General features: G+C 39.0%; 1 protein-coding gene across 12 annotated transcripts in view; it reads left to right on the top strand.

Moving 5' to 3' along the window:
- LRCH1 (leucine rich repeats and calponin homology domain containing 1) overlaps nt 1-24,281 on the top strand; it is a 189,680-nt gene that overhangs the window by 142,857 nt on the left and 22,542 nt on the right. For 8 of the 12 annotated variants that reach the window (XR_012327673.1, XM_073795200.1, XM_033843604.2 and 5 more), the window contains 6 exons: nt 754-840; nt 4,303-4,392; nt 4,494-4,530; nt 8,850-8,903; nt 9,636-9,708; nt 20,221-20,330. Coding sequence is in view for 9 of the 12 variants with exons in the window: in XM_073795200.1 (XP_073651301.1) it covers nt 754-840; nt 4,303-4,392; nt 4,494-4,530; nt 8,850-8,903; nt 9,636-9,708; nt 20,221-20,330 (451 nt within the window). In the remaining 3 variants the exon portion in view is untranslated. The other 4 variants (XR_012327674.1, XM_073795202.1, XR_012327675.1 and 1 more) reach the window with 4 other exon arrangements.

The following is a 24,281-nucleotide window of genomic DNA, read 5'->3' as shown; positions in this document are numbered from 1 at the left end:
TTCCTTTCAAATCACTGTCCAGTATAACCAGCTATTTGTTGGATGTATTTCTGTGATGCCGAGGAGAACTAGCTTGATCATAGAATTATAGGGAAAAGGATTTTATAGGGAAAGAGTTTTTAAACTGTGTAAAGCTTTGGAAACCCCATTCTCAAGCTTATATCTATTGTTCCCAACCCTGCCTGTAAAATCAGTATCATCTGATTAAGAAAATGTCCAAGCCCCAGACAGATCGACTTAGGAGTATCAGACCCGGCATATTTTTTTAAGCACCATTAGGTGATTTTGCTGCTTAACGAGCCTGGCCTGGGAACCAGAATCCCACACTGAAGTCCCATATTGTATGAAAGCAATAAAAACTGAGCCAGGCTGGTTGAACTGGAATTGGAAGTAGTGCGGACCCGCCGTAGCTGAGCACCCCTGTGGATACCCCTCAGGCTCAGGAAAGTACAGCGTGAGAACTACCCAGCCAGTCCATTGCCCTGATTTTACAGGTGAGCACTGCCCACGGGCACTGAGACTTCGTGTGAGCTGCCTTACAGCCTAGCTGGCTCCTCCCACCCAGCAGCTCTTTCTGCTACACTCTGGCAGCCCACCCCGCAGGGTACTGACACATCCTCGCTAAAATGTTGAGTTTGTCAAAAATCATTTTTGCGGTGTCAGATGGATGTTTATAAGTTTGTTCTTAAGAACCTAGGTGCTATTCATGTTCTAGTGATCATTTTCAGTCTAAAGCTTGGTTTCATGTTGCAGAATAAGTTCATCCAAAGACCAGGACATGAATATAGCAATGATTGAACAGCTGAGAGAAGCAGTGGATTTGCTGCAAGATCCCAACAGGTATGTGTGTCTTTCCTTGGCCCAGGTTTCAGGTGTCAGTAATGTACACTAATTTATTGAGTACATTATCTCAGTTTCTAAGATATTTATACACACAGCATGGGCTTAGCACTAACCACTAACAAAGAAAAGTCATTTTAACTGCCTGTTTTCCCGAGATCCGTAAGTAAGAGTCAAACTTCTGGAGGGACTGAGAGCAGTTCCGCGCTTTTCCATCCCTTCATGAAATTCATTCGCCCTTCGTGGAATTCATAGGGCAATTTTTTTATAATTCTTAGACAACAGAAATACGGTCAAATTGCATATTTTATATAGCTTGAAGTTTAAACCCCTGGAATAGAGAAATATAAGAGAGTTTCCAAAAAGGAAAGACTTGGTTTATCAAGAACTACCATATTTATTTCTGATGGTGCCAAATATATGTTAACTAAATCATGTATTTCTAAAGATTTGGGTGACGAGATAATTTTTGAATTGAATTAGTCTTTATCAATAATAAGCACTTTATATATAGGTATATTTTTTGGTTTCTTAGCTGAGGATAACGGAATTCCCACAGACAAAATATTTTTCAGTAAAGCAGCATACCTGGTATCAGGTAATAACTACCGTACTAATAGAGAAATAGATCCGAAGCTTATCCCTGGTAAACTATTCAGGGATCCTGGGAATTTAAACATGAAGATAATGTGGTCTTGTATTGATAATATGGTGAGCGTGGAAATCACACCGCATTCTGGGAATTTATGAACAGGGTGATGAGTGAATCCCAGAGTGCCAGTGAGAATCCCGCAGTGCCAGTGAGCTGAGTTTCACATCCTAAAAGAGAGAGAGAGAGAGGGAGAGAGAGAGAGAGAAATGATAAGGAATGTGGAAATAACATTGATGGAGAAGAACATACCTTAATCAACCAGATACTGGTTGCAAACCCAGCTCTAATACCAGTGAATCTGGGTAAGTTATATAACTTCTCTGTACCCCAGTTTTCTCATCTATAAGACGGGCTATAAGTACTTATCTTTTAGTGTTGTGAAGATTTGAAATAATAAATGAACTGCTGGTGGAAAGGTAAACAGGCAGAACCACTCCAGAAGACATCCTTGTAGTTTGTAGCCATAGTCTAAAAATAGATATAAAACTTTTGAATTAATTCTAAAAAATATCCTAAGGGACAAGGAGATGTGAACAGCAATTGTGAGGGGAGAGGCACTTTTAATAGCAAAATATTTGCAAAAAAGGAAATGATCTAACAATTTGGAGATACTTAAATTTTGGTCATTATTAAGACGGAATATGTGACTAATAAAATGTTTTTTAAACTTTCCACTATATCTTAGATTGCTCATTATATAATGTTAACTTTAAAGAGTATAAAAAAAGCATAAAGTTTGATCACAATGATATAAATAGAATAAAAAATGCATAAAGTTTGATCCCAACGATATAAATAGAATTAGGTCCCAGTTGTATAAGAAGCTTGGGAAAAATTAAAACTAGAAAGAAATATATTAAGATGGATTTTTTTCTGTGGGTATTTCTAAATTACTACTTTTCTTTATACTTTTAAATATTGTAGATACACAGTGGTAGGTACGGTGGTAGTCCTCTGGTGATTGTTTGAAGTGGATGGTGAGGGTGGGAGGGAACAAACAGTCCAAGGTGTTTTAGCCCTGACCCCTCATGTCTCCATCCGAGATGGGGAACCAAGGGGAACGGCAGGTTTTTAGGAGGAGGATGTTGGGGTCAGTTTAGGACCTGCTGAGTAAAATCCAAGGTGGCAATGTGACAACGTCCATTCAGCGGCTAGACGTTTAGGTCTGGGGCTTCGAGACTTAGGTTTAAAAGTTACTTTCAATAAGGTGCTGCTATAACAGAAGTAGTGTAAGGGGATGAGGTTCCCAAGGGCAAGCATATCAATGGGAAGGGAATGTAAGTCCAGGACAGAGCCTAGAAGACACGGTGTGACAGAGAGAAGGCCCCACTTGGGCTCAAACTTTATATTGTTTTCATATTTCTACATTTCGTATTACTTTTCCAATAAACTTTTCTTACAAATTCGAGATTACGATGTGAGCCCCAGATTGAAAAAGAGCAGCCTTGTTTGATGGAAATGGCAGCGGCCAGGGAATGTGGGACTGGAACCAAGTGTAAGATCGGGGTGACCTGGAAGGTGTGGCTCCCCGCTCCGGACCTCAGTTGCATCATCTTTCCTGAGAAGTGGGATGAACTGAGGATCTGCAGATTACCCTCCAGCTTGGAAAGGTCTGAGGCAAAGAGTCGCCAAGGATGTCAAGCAAGTCAGCACGGTGGGCGTGGAAGAAAACAGCCTTGAGTACCCTTCCAAGGGATAGCTGACTTGCGTCTTTATGGATTGCTATTTTAAAATTATTTACGTTGCAAGACTTTATGGGGATTTAATTTCCTCCCTACAATAATCCACTAATTTGGCGGCTGCAGATCTTGTTGTACATCCTGAAATAGATATTATAATACGACAATCCTAACTTGATAATAACGTGTCTTTGTGCCAGTGTAATAGGGATAAAGAAAGAGTCCTGTTTTTGTCCTGATAAAGAGAGAGCGCACTTCAAGAGGTCACTTATTTCTAGCTGCTTTTGAATAATAGTAATAAAAAGTTTATGTACATATTAAGGTTTTCCTTTATCTCGTATTTCCTAGATCCAGATTTCTTTGTGTTAGTCAAGCCGCTGATTACAGGATTAAATTTTAGAGCTTTATCTTTCACACAACCTTAGCATCAAAAAATTGAGTTGAATATTGCTATCCTGTTTTGCTTTTGTGTTGGTTTCTTGAGGATTTCTGACTGTTGGTTTGATACCATTTTCAATGGGCATGTGTAATATGAACTTATTCCTACTTTTTAAAATAGCTTTATGACTTGTATATGACATAGAAATTCCTTATTTTATAGATCTTAAAAAAAAAGTTCAGCTCTTAAAAACACAGAAATTCAGAAACTGTAAGACAATTTCAGAATTTAAAATGCATATCAAATTGCTTATAAATTCTTAGTTTTTAAATCGAGAGTATTAGGGTCTATCAAAGAGATCTTCCTGTTAAAACAAATGCCCTTGGTACATATACCATAATATAGTACGTGTATAGTATAGTATAGAACAACTTGCTTCTGTAAACTAATAAATATCTAGAATAAAATTTAGTGTGTGCTACCTATGAATATTATGACCTTATCAGAAATTACTAGTATATTTCAAACAAGTTGGATTTTGATACCAAAGCATATGGAAAATTATATTAAAACTACATTATATTGTATTTGGCACATGGCGGGGAAATACCATGTAGTTTGAAATTTCTACCATAAACCTTTCATTATTAAATCTTAACAATAGACATAACTTTTAAATATATGACTAAAAGCAGTAGAATTTATTAGAAGTTTAATACATTTGGTAACACTTTTTTCCCCTTACTCTTTAGATTAAGCACAGATATTACAGAGAGAAGTGTTGTAAACTTTTACCCTGTGGACTCAGCAGAAGACTTAGAATTACAAGACTCTGCACTAAAGTATGTTGACCTTTTTATAACAATGTATTTTACCTTTTTACATTGAAATATTTTTGCTTTAAATTCCACTTTGTATCATTTTTTCCCTCTAATTCCTACAGTGGTCAGATACAGTTGGAGACGTCTCCAGAATGTGAGGTAAGGCTGCTCTTGGATTCACCAGAGCTCTGGTGCAATACTCTGCCACAGAAGAGTGGCCACCATATTTTATCGAGATTTATCGTGGGGTGGAACATTCATTAGTGAGATCAATATTCAAATTTATTCAAGGTCTAGTTTTCAATTTTTTTATAGTTCTGGCTTCTTTAGTTTTCCTGCTTATCTGTTACACTCACCTCCCCTTAAAGATGAGAGTTGGCTGTTTCCATTAAGTTCTCTAAATTTTTTATGTCAGGCGGTCGGTCTTAAGTCAGGCCCTGGCAGCTAAGACCCACACGGAAACCTCCTCTGTCAAAAACTGGAGGTAGGGGCTTCCCTGGTGGCGCAGTGGTTGAGAGTCCACCTGCCGATGCAGGGGACACGGGTTCGTGCCCCGGTCCGGGAGGATCCCACATGCCGTGGAGCGGCTGGGCCCGTGAGCCATGGCCGCTGAGCCTGCGCGTCCGGAGCCTGTGCTCCACAACAGGAGAGGCCACAACAGTGAGAGGCCCGCGTACCGCAAAAAAAAAAAAAAAACTGGAGGTAGGACCATCTGATGCAAGTTTTACCAGCCACAGATGAACATAAACTAGGAAAGACTTGAGAGACAAGAATGAGTGATTTGGGATATGCCTAGGAGGATTAAGTGACTCTAGCAAAGAGAAACTGGTGGAGGGTGGGGTTTGGGGACAGAGTAAAGGTAGGTCAGGCAGCTACAGACGGTGAAATTTGGGTGTCTGTAAAGAAAGCAGATTTGACATAATTAACTAGAGATGAGCCTGGAAGGTCCCGAAGAAGCAGGCCTAGAGAGATAGGCTTGAGTCAGCGACATGGGAGTAAAACATTGTTTACATACGACCTGTTTTATCCCTTCTTACTGAATAGGCTTAGGATGGCTAATTTCAGTACAACCAATTTATGTCCCCTGAGGTGTCTGGACACGTACCATAGTAAAGCAGTTTCACACTCTTAACTAGCTAAGTCTCTGTGTTAAATGAGGAAAAGAACTGTAATCGAAAAACCCATGTTCCCAGAGAGCGTGGCTTCATAGTTGAGTGTAGTGACTTGGAATTACATTAAGTTTTGGCCCTATCTCAAAGACTTGCTAACTGTGAGCTCCTGTGGGCTACCTTTCTAACTTCACCTTTATTTTCTATAAATTGGGATCAATCTTGTAACCCAGGACACCTGACTTAGCTGTTACTGTTACTCTGCTCTGTGATTGTCATCAGTGTGGTCCTTAGAATCAATGCACTCCCTCTTCCCCAGGTGGAGGCATCACTGAATGACCCAGTAGTGGGACATCAGGAAGCCTCTTACGTGAAGGCTGCCCTGGGCCCATTTCCACAGGCTCTTCTTTAGCGACATGCTGCTTTTGATTCTGTACAGACTCACTTTTAGTTTTAGCTTTTTATTTGGAAATAATTTAAAATTTATAAAAGGTTTATTAAAAAATTACAAGAGTCTACAAAAGGTTGTAAAAAATTATAACCTTGCACCCCGATTTACCTGTGAGTAACATTTTAACACATTTGCAGTATCTCTCTCTTCCTCCACACACATAGTTCTTTTTCTGAAAATTGGAGGAAAAGTTTTGTGTATCATAGTCCTTTTCTCTAAACATTTCGGTGTACCTTTCCTAAGAATAGGGATTTTATCCTATATAACCCCATTTCAGTTATCAGCTTCCTAAATTTACAGTGATAAGATATCTTCATCTACTCTGCTATCCATATTCCAAATATTTAGGTTGATCTAATGATGTCTTTCATTGCACTTTTTCCTCTTCAGTGTAGGATCCAGTCTAGAGGCAATAACTGTCAGGTAACTATATAGTTTGCTTTATTCTGGAACATTTCCATAACCTTTCTTTGATTTTTTATGACCTTAAAATTTTGAAGAATATAGTGCTCCTCTTTTTGTAAAATGAACTGCCCCTTATTTTGTGGGACAGAAGTCCCTCATGTTTCTTCATGATTAGATTGAGTCCCTGCATTCTCGTTTGGGATGCTGCGCAGGTGGTGCGGTGTCCTTCTCAGGTACCACATTTGGAGGCACATTGTGTACATCTGTGCTTCCACTGGTGACATTAATTTGATTACCCAATCGAGGTAGAATCTGATTTCTCCACCATCTAAGTATTCTATTTTCCCCTTGCAATTAACAGTCAGTCAGTGAAGAGGTACTTGGAGACCATGTTAGAATCCTGCTGCAGACCCACTTTTGATTCCAGTAGAATAGATGCCCTCCTGTGTGCATGATTTCAGGAGTATCAGGCAGACACCAAGCCTCTAGGAAAAAAGATCTCCATTCCGTGTCTGATTTACAATGTTAATAGTTTTTTTCCCCCTTTTTGGTTGAATGAGGAGTCACGTTCAGTGTAAGGAATTCTTACACATTGTCTTCCTTCTTTGGGCAATTCTCTGTCCACATGATTTTAAAAAGGGAGAGGAATTGCTGGCTCTGGTGGAAAAAAGAAGTCACAAGGAGGAGGAAAAGAAAGTGGTAGATTAGCAAGGCCAGTGCTGATGGTTATGTGGGACTTAAGTGGGACCCTCCTTTATGGTTTGGTGATTTTTATGTTCTCTCTTCCATCTTATTCAGGAAGAAAGCAGTATCTTTACAATAGTCTTGAATCAGTTAGCCAGTATTTGTTGAGTCCGTGTGCTGGATTCAGCCTTGTTTGGGGTGTCGAAGACTGGGATAGGAAGAAGATGAAGTTGCCCTCACTTTTTTTGTGTGTGTGTGATACGCGGGCCTCTCACTGTTGTGGCCTCTCCCGTTGCAGAGCACAGGCTCCGGACGCGCAGGCTCAGCGGCCATGGCTCACGGGCCCAGCCGCTCCGCGGCATGTGGGATCTTCCCGGACCAGGGCACGAACCCATGTCCCCTGCATCGGCAGGCGGACTCTCTACCACTGCGCCACCAGGGAAGCCCTGCCCTCACTTTCAAGGCATTTTAAAAATTGTGGAGGAAAGAAGGCTTAGACATTGAGAAAACTTAGAGAAGAATATGAGAGTTCATAATCCTGAGTGTTTTAGGTGCTCTGTGAGACTGGGGAAAGGATAAGAGGTTAAGGAAAGGGAAATAATCCTAGATTTGGGGGGCAGCTAGGATTTGGATCGCTCCCAGGAGGCAGCTTGGCCATGGTTGAATCAGCACAGAGCATGAACCGGACAGAAACACTGAGGGATAGGCTGGTGCCCAGTTAGATAAGTGAGGCCAAGATTATGAAAAGGTTTGTAATTGTCAGCACATCACATTATCTGACTTTTAACACACTTTAGATGACTGTCCACATCAAGTTTGGGTAGCAGTGGAAACCATTCAGGAAGAATTGCAAATTATACTCTCATACATAAGTAATATCCAATAGGGAAGGATGCTGTGGGGACAACAGGGAAAATTAGAGGAATGAGTTTCTTACAGAGAGAATCAAACCTGCAGGTTACCTGTTAGCAGTTCAGACATTTAATTGAGTAGGGAAATGAATGACTGTTTTTTCTAAAAATATGTTATTCCCTTGGATTTGTCACAGTTGGGAATATTTTTTAATAGCGCTCCTCAACAATAGGAATAGGAACAGACATCTGAAATTTATACTAGTTTGGTGACATGTATGAAGATGTTTATATTAGCTGTCACCAAATTTTTTTGGATCAATGCTTTTTTTTTTTGGCTGTGCCACGCGGCTTATGGGATCTTCGTTCCACGACCAGGGATCAAATCCGGGCCTTCAGTAGTGAAATCGTGGAGTCCTAACCACTGGACTGCTAGGGAATTCCCTCTGTGGGGTTCTTGATTACCTTATAAAGAAGGCAGATCTGGGTAAAATAAACTATCGAGTTCCCCAGTGGTTGACAAAGCAAACTGATGTTGAATTGACAGTGCAGGATTTTCCTAGGTCCGGGTAGGTATATTTATTAAAAAGCTCCCAGTGAGATTCTGTGTATTTGGGAACTACTGCCTTGGACCATTTATAAAAACCCTTATGCTCCCAGCAGGTGGGAGCCTGCAGGTTGCTTGGTAACCTAGCAAGGAAAGCTGAAGTTCACAGGTACTTTGGGCTGAGCGCTTTGCTCTGGGAAATCCCTTTTCTTAGTTTGTGTGATATTTCAGTGTTATTTTTCTGTGGATATAGTTGCATGTTTTTAGAAAATGTAAGTATGGCCTACTTAACTACTAATTAATTAATTCAGCATATTATTCATTGTGTCCCTGTGTGCCAGGGATATGATGGAAGTTAGAAAAACTCAGTTCTTGCCTCACTAATTTTATAATCTGATGGAACATACCATGCATTTCTTTTCTTCCTTAAGGTGCAAAATGATCTAACATTACAGAGTAATGGGAGCGAGTATTCTCCCAATGAGGTAAGTTTCCTGAAGATTAATGAAAGCTGAGGTATTTTGTGAAGACTGAATTGGAATATCTTGTACAGAAATCTACAATCTGAGACCGTGATGATTCATGAGTTAATTGTATTGCAGAATCTCTGAGGGAGTCTCTCATTAGCTCTCATAGCCCGATCCGGCCCTATCCATAATTAAAGACTCATTTTATAAGACATATTTTGAAGACCAAATGTGGGAACATTTTTATAGAAAACGAAGTGAAAATAGCTCATGTGGGCAACATTTAGAATGTCTCGTTATCTATAAGTGATTCAGTGTGTGGTTTCCCTATAGCTGAGACATCTGTTCAGTGTTACCTGTTTTCTCATCTCGTTGTGTTATGAAATTCTTTATCAGATGTGCCCTCTGTGAGGTGGATGTGAGTGAGTGCTTGTATGTGCCAGTGCCTGCACCTGAATGCACGCATCTGTTCGTGAGCAGAAAGGGATTGCCAGTATCACACAACTATGAACTGTTTTTATAATGAGCCCAAACAATTGGACGGATCTCCCCCAAAACAACATTATGTCGATTCTGCCCCTTAAAGCATCAGCAATGTGAAGATGCATCAATTATCATTTTTTAGTCAGGACTTCCTCACGGCAGCAAAGGCAAGGAGGTCGTGGTTTTATTATAATCCTTGATCATAGAGAGGCATGCAGAGTTCTGCTCCAGTTCTTTAAAAAATGTCCTTTCCTTCTAACACCACAGATGAGAGAGAACTCCCCTGCCATCTCTCCTACCAACACCAGCACAGCTCTGTTTGGCCTGAAGCCTCGATCAGGTAAATTGAAACCTTCGCGTTCTTGCACGTGTGAAAAGCTCAGGAGTTTCTCTTTAGCCTTTTAAATGCATACATTATAGTGTGAGCAGCCTTGTCAACTCTGGTGAGTTTGAGTCCTGGCATCAGAACCCCACTACAGCGTGGGGAGGCCATATTTTCGAGCCTTGTGGTCGTGAATCACCTATTAACGCCATGTTATCAGTAATAGATTATCTTACCTTCTTTTGAATCAGAGCAAAGAGAAAAAGATGTTGGGACGTGTAAGTGGGAAAGAAATATTCTGTTGATAAAATAGCCACCCCTTTGCCCCGGTGGTTCCTGGTACCTTGCTAAATTAAGGCTGGTGACTCTTTTCTGAGACACCCCTCATTTGCTCTCTGGGCCTTCGTAAGGACTGTGTATTTACTCATGTGACAGGGTGGTCATTCCAAGACTCACATGAGTGGTCAGGAGACATTTTTAAGAGCATTTCTGCTTATATTACCTACTTTATTTTAACTTAGTATATTCACAAATGTAAATTATAGCAATGTGCAAAACGACTGCTGATTTTAAAAAGGACTATGTATAGAAAAATTTGGTTCTTCTGATTTCTCCACGTACTTAAAGTTCTAGCACTATCTACCTTCTTTTAGGTGCTTCTTTGTTTTAATATTTTTGATTCTTAAGTCTTTTGCCTACACTCACTGCTAATGCTTTTCAGTAAGTGCTAAGAAAGGACTCGGACGCTTTAAGCAAAAGGTAGTAAAGAACTCATATGTTCTTGGGTTTTTTAATAAAGCATTTGGTAACAGTTGAAGTTAGACATGTGTATATTTTGAAAAAGGGTACCCATAGAGAAAAACGAAGATGGTTCTTTTATAAAGGAATGTTTCTTCGTTTTTGGAGAAAGTTGATTGGTGGGTAACATGTGGCCAGGTGTAATGGCTTCCTGGCGTTTTGAATGGGCTGTAAGACAAAGCCATTTGAGAAGATGCTTGGGTGTGGCAAGGGTTAGGAGGTGTTTTATGGAGAACCAAATTGTGCATGAAATAGGACTCAAATGGCTGGCCTCACCATTCATGGAGCTGAGAGTATGCAGCTAGATCTGGGTCGGGCCTCCATTTCCAAGGTCTCAGATTGTGCTGGGAGGAATGGAGGCTTGCATGCCTTGAATGATGATCTGTCAGGAATGTTCTCTATACACTGAGGACTTCATGTTGGGCTACAGACTTTCTCCTATCCCTTACAGGCACTTTTACACAATTTAAAAATATCTTAGGGGCTTCCCTGGTGGCGTAGTGGTTGAGAGTCCACCTGCCGATGAAGGGGACACAGGTTCGTGCCCCGGTACGGGAAGATCCCACATGCCGCGGAGTGGCTGGGCCCGTGAGCCATGGCCGCTGAGCCTGCGCATCCGGAGCCTGTGCTCTGCAACGGGAGAGGCCACAACAGTGAGAGGCGCGCGTACCGCAAAGAAAACAAAACAAAACAAAACTTATAATTGAGCAAATCAAAAGTTGAATGAATCTCCAAAGAATAATATTCTTTTGAATGTGCATCTTTGCAATTTAGTTGCAAAATTGTCTCCGTGACTTTTTCAATTCTTTTTATGGGGTCCAAACTCAACTTATCAACCTCATACCCACGGTGGGGAACCATTTCAGACTCTTTGTGGTGGTGAAAAATAAATGAAGTATTTATTCTGAATAGCAGGAAACAAAGATAATTTCCTTTCCTAGCTTCCAACCTTTCTCTAATGCTGACTAACCAGTGCGGAAATTGTGCCAGTTGTAGAAAGCTTTGTGGAGTTTGGGTGTCGTAAGTAATGCTGATTTTTCTTCAGGAACATCAGTTGGCATGTTGGAACGTTATGAAACTAGCATCATGTATTGGGAATTTTAAAATTTTTATTTAGTGACTTTAAAATATTACAGTATGTATTTTTCACATTTTCTAGAAAATAATATACCTACTAATCTTAATTGAAGATCACATGACTACAAAAGAGAGAAATTATTTTTGATTGAGTAGCTTTGGAACTTTAAAAAGTGATTTAATTTTTATTTTCAAGTTAAGTATATGAATTCATGTGATTTCTGTGTTAAAAATAAAAACAGACTGCTCAGATTAGCAAGTGGGAACAGAAACTTAGATTCTTAAAGTAGACTAATAGTTTTCTTCAAAAGAAATTTTATTTTCTGTGTTTTCCTCCCAAGAAAGACAACTGTATATATCCAAATATGCATTACTAGAATCATGTCCCTGTATTTTACTGGCCCTGCTTTATGATTGAATAAAAATTGTATAGATATTTCCTAAACATCAAAAATTACAATATGAATAGTTAGTCCAAAAAAAAAAAAAGAGATGTTATTTCATAAATGACCAATTTAGAAGTGCCTTGAATTGACTGACATCTATCGGTTAATTAGGTTTGTTGTTAAAGAGACTCTACTAGTGTCCGAAATAGGTTCTATACTGATCAGTATCTAAGACAGTATTGAGAGGTATAGCTGTGTGTCGAGGGTTGAGCAGAGTTGGCTAGATTCACTTATCAATAAAGCGTGCCAGCAGACTTACAGATGTCTTTAAAGAGAAATTTTACATTACCTTGGGAAAAAAATCCACCAGTGGTAAACACTGATTCTATAATAGATTTATTTCTAAATAATTGACATATTTATACATATTAAGCTTCTTCTATGTAAACAGATTTTTTGTGTGAATCGTATTTGCTAAGATTGTTAGTTATTTAGGTCTTTGGAAAAGGTATCTGGTAGGTCTTTTGCTTTTTATCTGCATAATCTATGGGTACTCCTTCTTTCCACTGACATGATTCATTAGTACTCTAAGTCTGTGGGCTTGCGAACTGTTAACGATTAACGGTATTAACTGCATGCCAAGTATATGATTGATAAGTACTAACACTCAGTTTTTTATCATTCTTTTTATTCCATGCGCCATCTTTCATTCTCCTATATTGTACATTTGAAATTAAATTCCATAATATGAAATTCGCTTCATTTCCATACAATCCTTATGCCATTTGTGAAATGCTGCTGCCCCTTTGGTTTTTCCTGGTCCTTGTGCAACTGTACGCGGACTGGCTCTCTCGCTCTCCTGCAGACCCAGCCCTCACTCTTCCTCCTATCTCCTTCAACAAACTTACACAGGCACAAACATGGGACAACTCTAGCTACAGTGTTCCATCTGAAGGAGACAGTGACAATGGTAGGTGGCTTTGTACCTATTCTTCGATGTGCTCATTAATAAGCCAGTGAATGAATATACTGAACATTCATTTCTGTGCAGCTGAAGATAGAGTGTATATTCTCCTGCATGCCTGATATAAGAGATAATAATAGTAAACCTGGAAAGTCCAGAAAAGTGCATGTGGATTGTTCTTCAGCAGTTTATCAGACTACATTTAATTATCTTGAATATTCTGAATTTTGGAAGGACTGTACAATAATTTCTTCTCTATCCTTTCTGCTTGGGTTTTTTTTTTTGGTGTGTTTGCTTGTTTATAAAAATTGGGGGTTTGTACATTTGGATAATCTCTGCTGCTCCTGCTTCTGAACTAAATGCTTTCAGAGTTTCATCTTTTATCATCTATGCTTATTTACCATATGAAATTTTTAAAGTAATCAAGACATACTGTGGCCAATCCAAGAGGACTGCACTGAAAGTAGTTAGAAGTGAGAAATTCCTAAAAATGAAGAGAAATCACTTGCTTTTTTTTTTTGCAAATTATTTGCACATTTTGACTTTTGATACCTTCAGCCCTTTTGAGTGTAATTTCATCTGCATGATATTTAAGAATGGTAACTTGGCTTGAGAACCAAATGTGCAAATAAGAAATTGCAGACATCTAGCTAGGATTCATGTGGATATCGTTTGATTTCGTGCCACTAAATATCTGAAGTAGCTTAAAAGATGAAAATAAAATAAATATAGTTATTTAGATATACTTACCACAGATATCTGAATCTCCATACTGGTCTGTTACTTCAGATTTTAAACATTTTACTCCAAGATACCAGAAGATAAAAGTAACATGAAATGAAATAGAGAATATGATTTATAGGGAAGAGAAGTGATATGTGGGGTAAAACCACGATGCAAGCACAATAAGAAGATGTATTTTCTGATAATACTTATTTTTTTTATCTAAGTATCAATATGTTATATGTAATGAATAGAAACCGTATATTTAAAACATTTTCTGTGATTTCTGGTCAAAATTCAACCAAAAAATGCTTTTCCAGACTTCCCTTATGTACAAGGATAATGTATATCTCGGCAGGTTAGTTACAAAAGGAATTTCATCATTTCATAGATTTCTAAAATTTTAACTGAAAACCAGTGTGATTAACAACAACAACAGGGAAACCAAAGTCCCTTCCTATATCATCCCATTTTAAATTCTGGAAGTTGAGGAAGGCTAAATGAAAACTTTCTTGATAAACCTGTTCCTTTACTTAAAAATAAAAAGGGGAGAGAGGCATTTTTGTTTTTCAGAAAGCATGGCTATTTATGGATCTGATGTTATTTAAAGGAAATGAGCCTAGAATGAAAGATTTATGTGTGATTTGCTATTTCCTTAGGAGTGATATCTGAAACCAAAGACATTTTTTTTTAAGCTGGGTAAGATCTAGACATCTTGCGTAGCAGTAAGATTTCTATCTTTATGGATGAACCAACCAAAACGAGAAAGGTGGGTCACGCTGGGTCATGCTGTTAGGTAGAGGGAGTGGTGGGGTCACACCCAGGGCTTCTGACTCTCTGATCATCTCCTCTCCACCATATCTACCTTCATCTACAGCTGTTTATTGAGGGTTCTTTGTGCAAGCTACTAAGCCAGATGGCCTTCTTTTTATTGAAAGTCCTAAGATTTCCATAGAAAAATAATCATTGTGAAAATCTTTCTGAAAATAAAATAACCTGGAATACTTCTCTGGTAGTTTTTATTTGAGTGAAAATTCCAGGGATTCATGTGTAGCTGTTATGCTGTACCCCCCCCCACCCAAACACACACAAATAATGAAAGGATTGTTTTCAGTATTCGTCTACCTGGGTTAATCATGTCAGATATTGGATAGTTGTTATTTTCCCCTATTTGCAATTTGTCTACAATATGCCCTGGGCAAGAGATGATTTTCTATTAATTATCTATTAATTTTCTGGCAACAGAAATCTTGGCAAATATTTGTGTAGGTTCCCAGATCTCACCTTTCAAATAGAATCTTCATTTTTTTTGTGTGCTAAATATTGCCTTCTGATTTGAATACATTTTCCAGTACATTTTCTAAATTAATGAAGAAGCACTATATGTATCCCCAAGTATATGTGCTAAGGTTGGAAGAGGAATACAGCCTACTTTTATGTTGTTCTTACTGGTTCCTCTGAAATAGTAGATCCTATTCAGTGGCCTCTCATGGCATTTCAAAGCTGATTACCCCAGCAGTTTTGTTTCCTCATATTTTCTCCATTATCCAGTATCTGCAGCTATCTCACCCTGTGTAAATAAATGGCATCATATTACCAATTCAACCCAGCATAATGTAGCTTGCCTTTCATTTGTATTTTTATTAATTATTTTTGGTAAAGTTGGCATTTTTATACCTTGTTCACTGTCTTTATGTTAAAATTACCCTTTTATTTAAATTCCAATATTTAAGTAAAATTTAAATTTTATTAAAAAAATACATTTAAAATAATAAACATAGCTTTCTAATATTTTGTTTCAAATATATCTCATTTCAAATTCCCTATTTTCCCTAAAACTCATTCTTCAAAGAAATAAAAAAAGGCAAACTGGCTAGAAGGTCCTTGGGAGTTTGAATTCCCACAATCCCCAAAGTTCTACCTCCTAAAATGGATGGGGAAGGATGTGGATGTGTGTCTGTATGTCTTTCCACCCCTGGAGCTGGATGGGGCAGCTTCACTTCAAGTTGTTCTTAACTTGATAACTTCTCTTCTGCTCCTTTTCTTGTGCCCTCTTACTACTCTGCATCTTTCTATCCTTTTCCCCTTCACTTTGAAATTAAAATCATTCCTATCTTCCTTTGAATTATTTTCCCTTTTTCATTTGCAGTGAATTGGTAGGTGCTAATTTATACTTAAGATTGATCTTTAAACTATCACTGGAAAGTGAGTGAATGGACATATCTATCTTGGGCCAGTTTACAGACATTTTCTGGAATTGTTTTACCATAATCTTGCACTTCTAGGTATTATTTTCCCCATTACAAAAATGATGCAACTGAAGCTGTGAGGTGAGAGGTGTTTCAGTGGTTCAGTATTTTGTCTTCATAGTAGAATCATCTGGGCATTTTATACACGATAGCTGCCTATACCCCACACTGCCTGTGCTGATTTATTCGGAGTAGCATGGAGTCTTCGCACTGATTATTATTCTTATTATTTTACTGATTTTATGTTATGTTTAAGTAGGTGAAAACCACTGGGTTGAATAAACTGCCCAAGACCATAGAAAGCATTTTGAGGGCAGAGGATTTACATAATTCATTTTTGGGCACCAGAGGGAATAAATGAATTGCACTAATTAGATTTCTGATTCACATTAACCTGGATCTACAGCTCATGATACTTTTTCAAAGCCACCATATTGCTGCCCTTGAATTTGTATGTCTTCAACATCACACCCAGTCCAGGTTTTTAATTTCAAAGGAGAAGTTGAGAGCCAAATTCCAAAACCTCATGTGTCCACAGAGAAGAAATCTAGAGTTAAATTTAGACAACAAAGGTTAATAATATAGACTGATAATTCCTATGCAAAGTTCCTTTCACTTAATAATTAAATAAGTAACATTTCAGGCAATTTTTAGAGGAGCGAGCTTTCTTTGCTTAACTGAAAGATACTTTTACAACATTTAGAAAAAGTTTCTTGTGCACATCCTTAAATACTTACTGAGTGCCTCCTATGTGTAAGGCATGATGCTCGTTACTGTGGATACAGATCTGGAAAAGACAGACTAGATCTCTGCCTTCCTGGAACTTTTATTTCAGTCTCTAATGCATTCAGACCTGGAGACTAAGTTTTAGGAGATTTTTCATGTTAAAAAAAATTGAGATGACTGATTATACCTCTGACAAGGTATTCTCCATATAAAGTGATCTTAGAATGAGGGAATTTTTGAAACACTTGTTTGTTTATTCATCCAACAAACTGCTTTGTGGGGCAGGGGTAGAGGTTTAAATTGGAAACAAACATAAACTCTTACAGAGTCCTCATGGAGAAAAGCAGATCTCTCCTGTAAGAAAGTGAAGAGTGCCGTGAGAGACACAGATAAAGCGTGTTGTACATTCACAGCTGACAGACCACTCCCAGGTCAGGGATGAAGATGAGGGGAAGGGTGAAGGAGGAGGTAGAGATAACGGAAAAGTCAGTGGACTTGGACGTGTACCTGCAAGGATGCATTTGATATTCTGCATAAGCATATTCACCATTCCCTGCAGAGTCTTTGCTTAGAAATTTGTCTCTTCAGCTAAAGAAATTGCAAATATGAACAAATCGTCCTTTTCATTCTTTGAATGTTATCAGTATTTGATATACAGTAATTAAACAGCTAAGCAGGACTCATTATTTCCTGCATCTGAAATCACCTATTTCCTTGTCTCTTCCTACCCCTTGTGCATGCATATGTGTGTGTACACACACACACACTGACACACACCCTCACTCTGCTCCCTTGCCCCTCTTTTTTTCTTCTTATTTACACAATCATTGTGACATTTGATGTGAAAGACAGTTACTAACAGCAGGGCTCTTAATATTGTCTTGCAGCCACAAGCTAAATTTTTATTCCCCTGAATTAAGTAGGGGAGTTCTTGAAACATAGTGATATGAAATTAAGGAAGACCGGAATAATTCCTCCATAGATCAATTTCCTGAAGTTTTGACCAGGCTGGTCACTGCATTTATTATTTAAATATGACTTGAAAGAAAAAACAAAACAAAACAACTGTGGATAAAATAATCAGAGCTACCATAATGGTCCTATTAAAATTATTCTGTCATAACAAACTTATGTGCTTTGTAGATTTATTATTAAATAGTTCATTTTAAATTCTAATGTATTCTACAATAATTAATCTATTTAGAAAACTAGTAGTATTATAGTCAGGTTTCCAGTAATTTTATGTACATTTGAAGTATTCATCTTAAAAATAATGGTTCACATATGTTTTAACACTTTTTGACCGCTTACATTCATAAAGCAAATACCCAAGCGTGCATTTTGTATTTTTTGAGACGTATGGGAATTTAAGATGAAAAGCAATGCCAGGAAATTAAAGCCCAGATACCATTGAATTATCTCGGTGTCTTACACAGGACTCTAACAGGGTATAGATACTTGAAGAGTGTGCTGTTAACCAAAAGTTCACGGTTAATTTAACTTCCTGATAGCTTCGTATTCAGAATGAAATCTGCCAGTAAAAACATACTGAAAATATTAAACATGTAGTATTAGATAAGATTTCCCCCAGAAAAAAAGGGAAAGGAAAATAAAACCTCCAAAGAAAACAGTAGATTTGTTTAAACGGTTCTGGGGCTCCCCTTGCTGGCCAGTGTGTGTATTACTCAGCTAAGTCCACATTCCTTGACTTTTTTTGGTAAATTTGGTTGACTTTTTCTTTGGTGGTGTGGATTATTTCTAGACTTTACATTTTAATATATATCTCTTCTGGTCACTATGTTTAAATGGGTAGATTTTTTTGGTTGGTCTCAATATGGTGCAAAGGCAAATTTAATGCATTTCTAGTTTCTTCCATGCTTATTTTGTCAAATTCTTCCTCGTTTCCCTTTGCTCTGTGAACTTCTCATCTCTCCCTGCTGGTTGGTCAACCTACTTCCTTTGCCTGCCTTGCCTTTGTTTTTGAAACAATTGGTCTCGCTTCCTGTGGGGTTTGGTTTTTGTAGGTCTTGGTGACAAAGACTTTGGCTCTTCCTTAGGTGGCTTGAGGCAGAAGCCCAGGCCCCAGGCTGACTTCTCTCTGAGGTTCCAGAAGGTGTTAACATATACAATAGATCATTCCCTTGCTCCATTAACTTCTGTAAGTCACGGATTTCTTAAGATGTGTCAACTTTCTGGTTCTCTGTAGAGCACCAGAGGGCTGATTCAGATATCCGAGAACTGATTTAGAAAGAAAATACTGAGATGTGAGAAGTATAGTGCAAGACACTTACTAAAGTGTTTTGGTTCAAAGATACAAACTGAGGTTAAAACGACATAGTTGGGTGAATAGAGGATAATTGATTATATGGTGGACTCCAGTTGTTTTTATTCAAAGTATATTTGTAAACCATAGTTCATTAAAAAACAAATAAATTGAAATGCTTTTAAAGTGGTTCATAGCAAATGTTTGGCAGAATAGAATAAACGTTACATAATGTTCTTATTCTACATCATTGAAGATATGGTAATTGAAACTCCTAGAACTGCAGTGTGTCAGTGCAGCCTTCTACGTGGTATTGATTTTTAAAATTGGAGTTCTCTGCCCCAAATTTTCTGAAGCGCCCCCCTCATTTGTCCCCCCCCCCCCGCCCCCAATCTGAAAATCTATGGGACACGGGGAACCAACTACAGCTCTTAACCGTTCTTTGCCCCCTCTGGTGTGCATGGAAAGTTGACAGTCTTAATAAGATAAGAATCTCAAGGAAGAAAAAGATTCAAGTTTAAATTCGCCCTGGGCTTTGTATCCTAATTAAAATTGCCATAATCACTCTGCCCGTACATGGCGTATTTTGTACCTTCTCTGTTAGTCTTTAAAAGATGTCATCCTTCAAAGGTTGAGAGCATTCCTTTTCTCTGCAGCCAGGGCCTTACCTCCTTCCAGAGTTGCCACTGTGAGTAGCCGTTTCTGGAGGTTGTACGTTTAAGGACCTGCAGCCAGAGATGATCTCTTAAAACTGTCTCCCATCTTGCCAGCTTTTCTAAAAGGAGTCTGTGGTCATCTCTGAAGAGCTGACTTTTGGGATGTGCTGTCAGTGACGTGATAGAAGGCAGAATTTTTCCCTCCACACTCAGATAGCTATCTGAGTGGGTAGTGTGTCTCATCACTTAGTTCCTAACCCAGGCTGATGAAAACCTCAGCCAACAGAAGCCTTAACCTGTGCTTGTTTGTAACCTGTAAAGCAGTTGTCTTATTAGTTGAAACAAAGTATCCAAATTTAATGAAAGGATTGTGAAACCTGGAGTGTAGATGAAAACTTGGAATAAAAGCAGGGGGAAAATGTGAGAGAAGGGGTCTGCAATGGTGCCAAGGATGACCAATCCCTTTCCTGGATTCAATTGGTTTGTCCACACAACCCAGAATAATTGAATACATAATCTTCTCTAGCATATTCGAATCAAGCTTTTCGTGCGAAGTCAGGATTTATTGTTTTGTGAGTGGTGAATGAATTATTTGGGATAAATAAACTATTTGATTTAAATATGAGCAGCCCTATACGGCATCCTGTACTAGGCGCTCCATAAAGGCTCGTTTCCCTTTCTGTTACAGTGTTTCTTAGACCACAGAGAAATTTGGAATCTATAGACCCACAGTTTACAATTCGGCGGAAAATGGAGCAGATGAGAGAAGAAAAAGAACTGGTGGAACAGCTCCGAGAGGTACCGGGAAACATTGTGTAACTAAATAATTATTTCCAGAATTGAAGCAGCCTTCTGTATTTTTAAAAAGTAGACATTGGAGACTTCCCTGGTGGTCCAGTGGTTAAGACTTCACCTTCCAATACAAGGGGTGTGGGTTCGATCCCTGGTTGGGGAGCTAAGATCCCACATGCCTCGTGGCCCAAAAACCAAAACACAAAACAGAAGGAATATTGTAACAAATTTAATAAAGACTTTAAAAATGGTCCACATCAAAAAAATCTTTAAATAAAAAAGTAGACTTTGAAGCACTGCAGACTGAATATCTAGTTTCAAATCTAGCCAGCTCACTGTTTGATATTGGACAAGTCACTTAACATCCCTGAGTTTGAGTCTTTTCATGTATTAAAAACAATCGTTCCCATCTACCTTCATGGGATTTTATGAGAAATATATGAGATAATGTAAGTAGAAATACTTAATACCTATGTATAAAATCTAGTATTATTTCAGTTCTGGTATTCTTTAAAAAATGCACTGTTATTAATTTACTTAATAATATGCCATGAATTTAAAGATATTTATAGTTAGCCTTACTACGTACCCCAAACCGGCCAGAATTTTCGAATGTCATAATAGGCAAACCACTGGAGTTCCTACCAAGGGTGAAGTCTCGTGCTGGGTGCCAGGGAAGATTTCAAGCTTGGTGATGGCAGGGACCATGGCTGTCTTATTCCTTCTTGTGTTTCTATCCCCAGCACAGCTCCTAGTGGGAACTGTGTATGTATTTTTCTAAGACCTCATGGTCTTTGTGTCTAGTTAGGAGGATCGTATGTAAATATGTGGAAGATCGAACAGCAGGACAAGGGTCAGTCACCAAAGAACACACTGGTATTAGTTATTAAAGGCAGTACGTCATGAATTACTACATAAGTTCTTTATATTTAAAGAGAAGCATCATAGCCGTGAACTAGACGAATATAAGAAGCTTCTTGAGGAGGCAGATTTTATACTACATCTTCTCCTTTCACTAGCAAATGATTATTGACTGCTCTCTGTGCCAGGCTGTATAGTCTAGGTGACAGACAGAGAAAAGAACAAAAAGGTCCCTGCTGCATGAAGCCTGTAGTCTACTGAGAAGACAGAGTAAGTAAGAAGGAAACAAATAAATACACAATTTCAGATAGCAATGAGTTCTACAAATGAGCAGTGAATCCTATAATTAAAATTAAAGCTGGGCTTCCCTGGTGGCGCAGTCGTTGAGAGCCCGCCTGCCGATGCAGAGGACACGGGTTCGTGCCCCGGTCCGGGAGGATCCCACATGCCGCGGAGCAGCTGGGCCCGTGAGCCATGGCCGCTGAGCCTGCGCGTCCGGAGCCTGTGCTCCTCAACGGGAGAGGCCACAACAGTGAGAGGCCCACGTACCGCAAAAAAAAAAAAGTTAAAGCTGAATTAAGGTAGGTCAGAATCTTCGTTGTTGCAGATGATAACTTTATATACGGTTTAGCACGTAGCCAGGAGGAAAGAAGAAAAACCCAGAAACCTCTTACCACCACTTTAAGCCACTGTGGTTGACTCAACAGTCACATAGGGCAAGTCAGTCCTCTGTCATTTGCCTAGAATATTTGGATGTGCAGTAAACTTGGGAGGTGAACTTTCAGAGATATGTAAAAATAAGATCAGAAGTTGAGCTATGCCTCTCAAAGAGTGATATAATTTTCTCTTAAAGCCTGGGTCATATTGATAGCTTATGTTTTAATTTAGTTATGTAAAATTAGAGACTGAAAGCATGCTTGGAAAAAAATGAGGTGTCTGTACAAGACAGTTCTGAAAGAGAATTATGCAACACTGTTACATGCACTGATTTTCAAGTACTTCACTTATTGCAGATCTCCCAGTAAAGTCATCCTTGCTTATGCTGTTATCCATTTACAAGGAGCTTCTGCTGTAAAGCAGAAATTTGCATTTGAAGTTTTAAAAACCGATCTATCTACTTCTGCTTCTGAGGAGATGGAGTTGATGTACTTTTCCCCATTCATCCCACTAAGTACAACTAAAACCCCTGGTGATTCTATATAAAATAAGCATAGGATCACTCTGAAAAGTGGAGAGAATAATTCAGACTAGCTGGGCTCCTTGGGACTAGGAATGACAGTGGTGGTGAGTCCAGTGGGATTTCTTTTTTGCTTTATCTTTCTCAGACTTGAAGGTGAAGTAGTTAGAAACCGGAAATGCTAATGGGCACAAATTAAGAAAAAAAAGTCCCAATGAAAGCTAGCTTACTTTAGTCAAAGGACCAGAAAAGGGGCAGCCTAGTGAGAGAGAAAATTTTTAGACATCAAAGGCTCTACTCCAGCTAAACACTACAGAAAACCCGTGGTCCCACCCCTACCCATGCCTGCAAAGATGGCGTAGGCAGCTAGACTTTAATCTCTGCTGGGATGGTATCAGAGAAGGCCACATTGGGAGCCAGGAATTTCATTCCCATGAGCTAAGAATGATCCCATCCCCTCCCGTGGTATCAGTGGAGCCCACATGGGGAGCCTGGATTTCCACACCCACACCAGTCACTGACAGCAAGTGGGAATCTGCATTTACACAGCAGTAACAAGGTGGTAGCCTCCCTTTCCCTGCCAGAGCCGTGTCCAAAAAAGCCAGCTAAAACAAAAGTTTAAATAGGCCAGAGTCTCATAATACCAGAAATGTCCAGGTTTCAACCAAAAACATCACTTATTCTACCAAGAGCCAGAACGATGTGAAAAGATAATCAACAGATGACAACACTGTTGTGGCAGAGATGTTATCATCTGACAAAGGTTTTATACTGTTCGTGATAGAAATGCTTCCACAAGCAAATACGAACACAGGTGAAACAAAGAAAAAAACAGAATGCCTCTGCAAAGGAATAAAAAATCTTAGCAGGGGCTTCCCTGGTGGCGCAGTGGTTGAGAGTCTGCTTGCTGATGCAGGGGACGCGGGTTCGTGCCCCGGTCCGGGAAGATCCGACATGCCGCGGAGCGCCTGGGCTTGTGAGCCATGGCTGCTGAGCCCGTGCGTCCGGAGCCTGTGCTCCGCAAGGGGAGAGGCCACAACAGTGAGAGGCCCGCGTACTGCAAAAAAAAAAAAAAAAAAAAATCTTAGCAGAGAAATAGAAGACATAAAGAAGGACCAATGGAAATTTAGAACTGCAGAATACATTATCCAAAAGAAGCAGCCCAGGGGGTGGGCTCAACAGCAGAATGGAGGTAACAGAGGAAAGAATCAGTGAACTGGAAGAAAGAACAATAGGGATTACCTAATCTGAGTAGCAGAGAGAAGACAGACTGAAAATAAATGAGCAGAGAGCCCCAGGGACCTGTGGGCGTGTAACAGATGATACACATTCATGTCATGGCAGTCCTGGAAGGCGAGGAGAAGGGGAGTAGGGCCAAAGAGGTACTGGGGGTGGGAGAGAAGTGGGTGTGGCTGGTAAAACAGCATTGTGAGAGATCCTTGTGGTGATGGATGTGTTCTATCAATACCAGTGTCCCGATTGTGAAGTTGTAGTATGTATTTTTGAAGGTTGTTAGCTTAGAGGGAAACTGGGTAAAGGGTACGTGAGATCTCTCTGTATTACTTCTTATAACTCCAGATGAATTTATAATTATCTCAAAGTGTTTAATTTTTTAAAAAGGGAGAAAAATTGATTTTTGAACTAAAACATGGTCTCAGAGAAAAGCATCTCTTAATCCCTTTTGTGCCCCTTGCAGTCTGTCTGAACCAGTTGGATTTTGGTTTTTTAATTTATTTTTATTTATTTTATTTTATTTATTTTTTATTGAAGTATAATTGACTTAAAATATGATTTTAGTTTCGGGTGTACTACATAGTGATGTGATATTTTTACACATGGCAAAACGATCACTATGGATTTGGCTTTTATTGTTCAACTCAGTCTGTTTTTCTATTTTCATTGCTAAGTCTGAGGCAATG

The sequence above is a fragment of the Tursiops truncatus genome, chromosome 18 (genome assembly GCF_011762595.2).
Source record: "Tursiops truncatus isolate mTurTru1 chromosome 18, mTurTru1.mat.Y, whole genome shotgun sequence".
Taxonomy (NCBI): domain Eukaryota; kingdom Metazoa; phylum Chordata; class Mammalia; order Artiodactyla; family Delphinidae; genus Tursiops; species Tursiops truncatus.
This window is presented reverse-complemented; position numbering and strand designations above follow the sequence as displayed.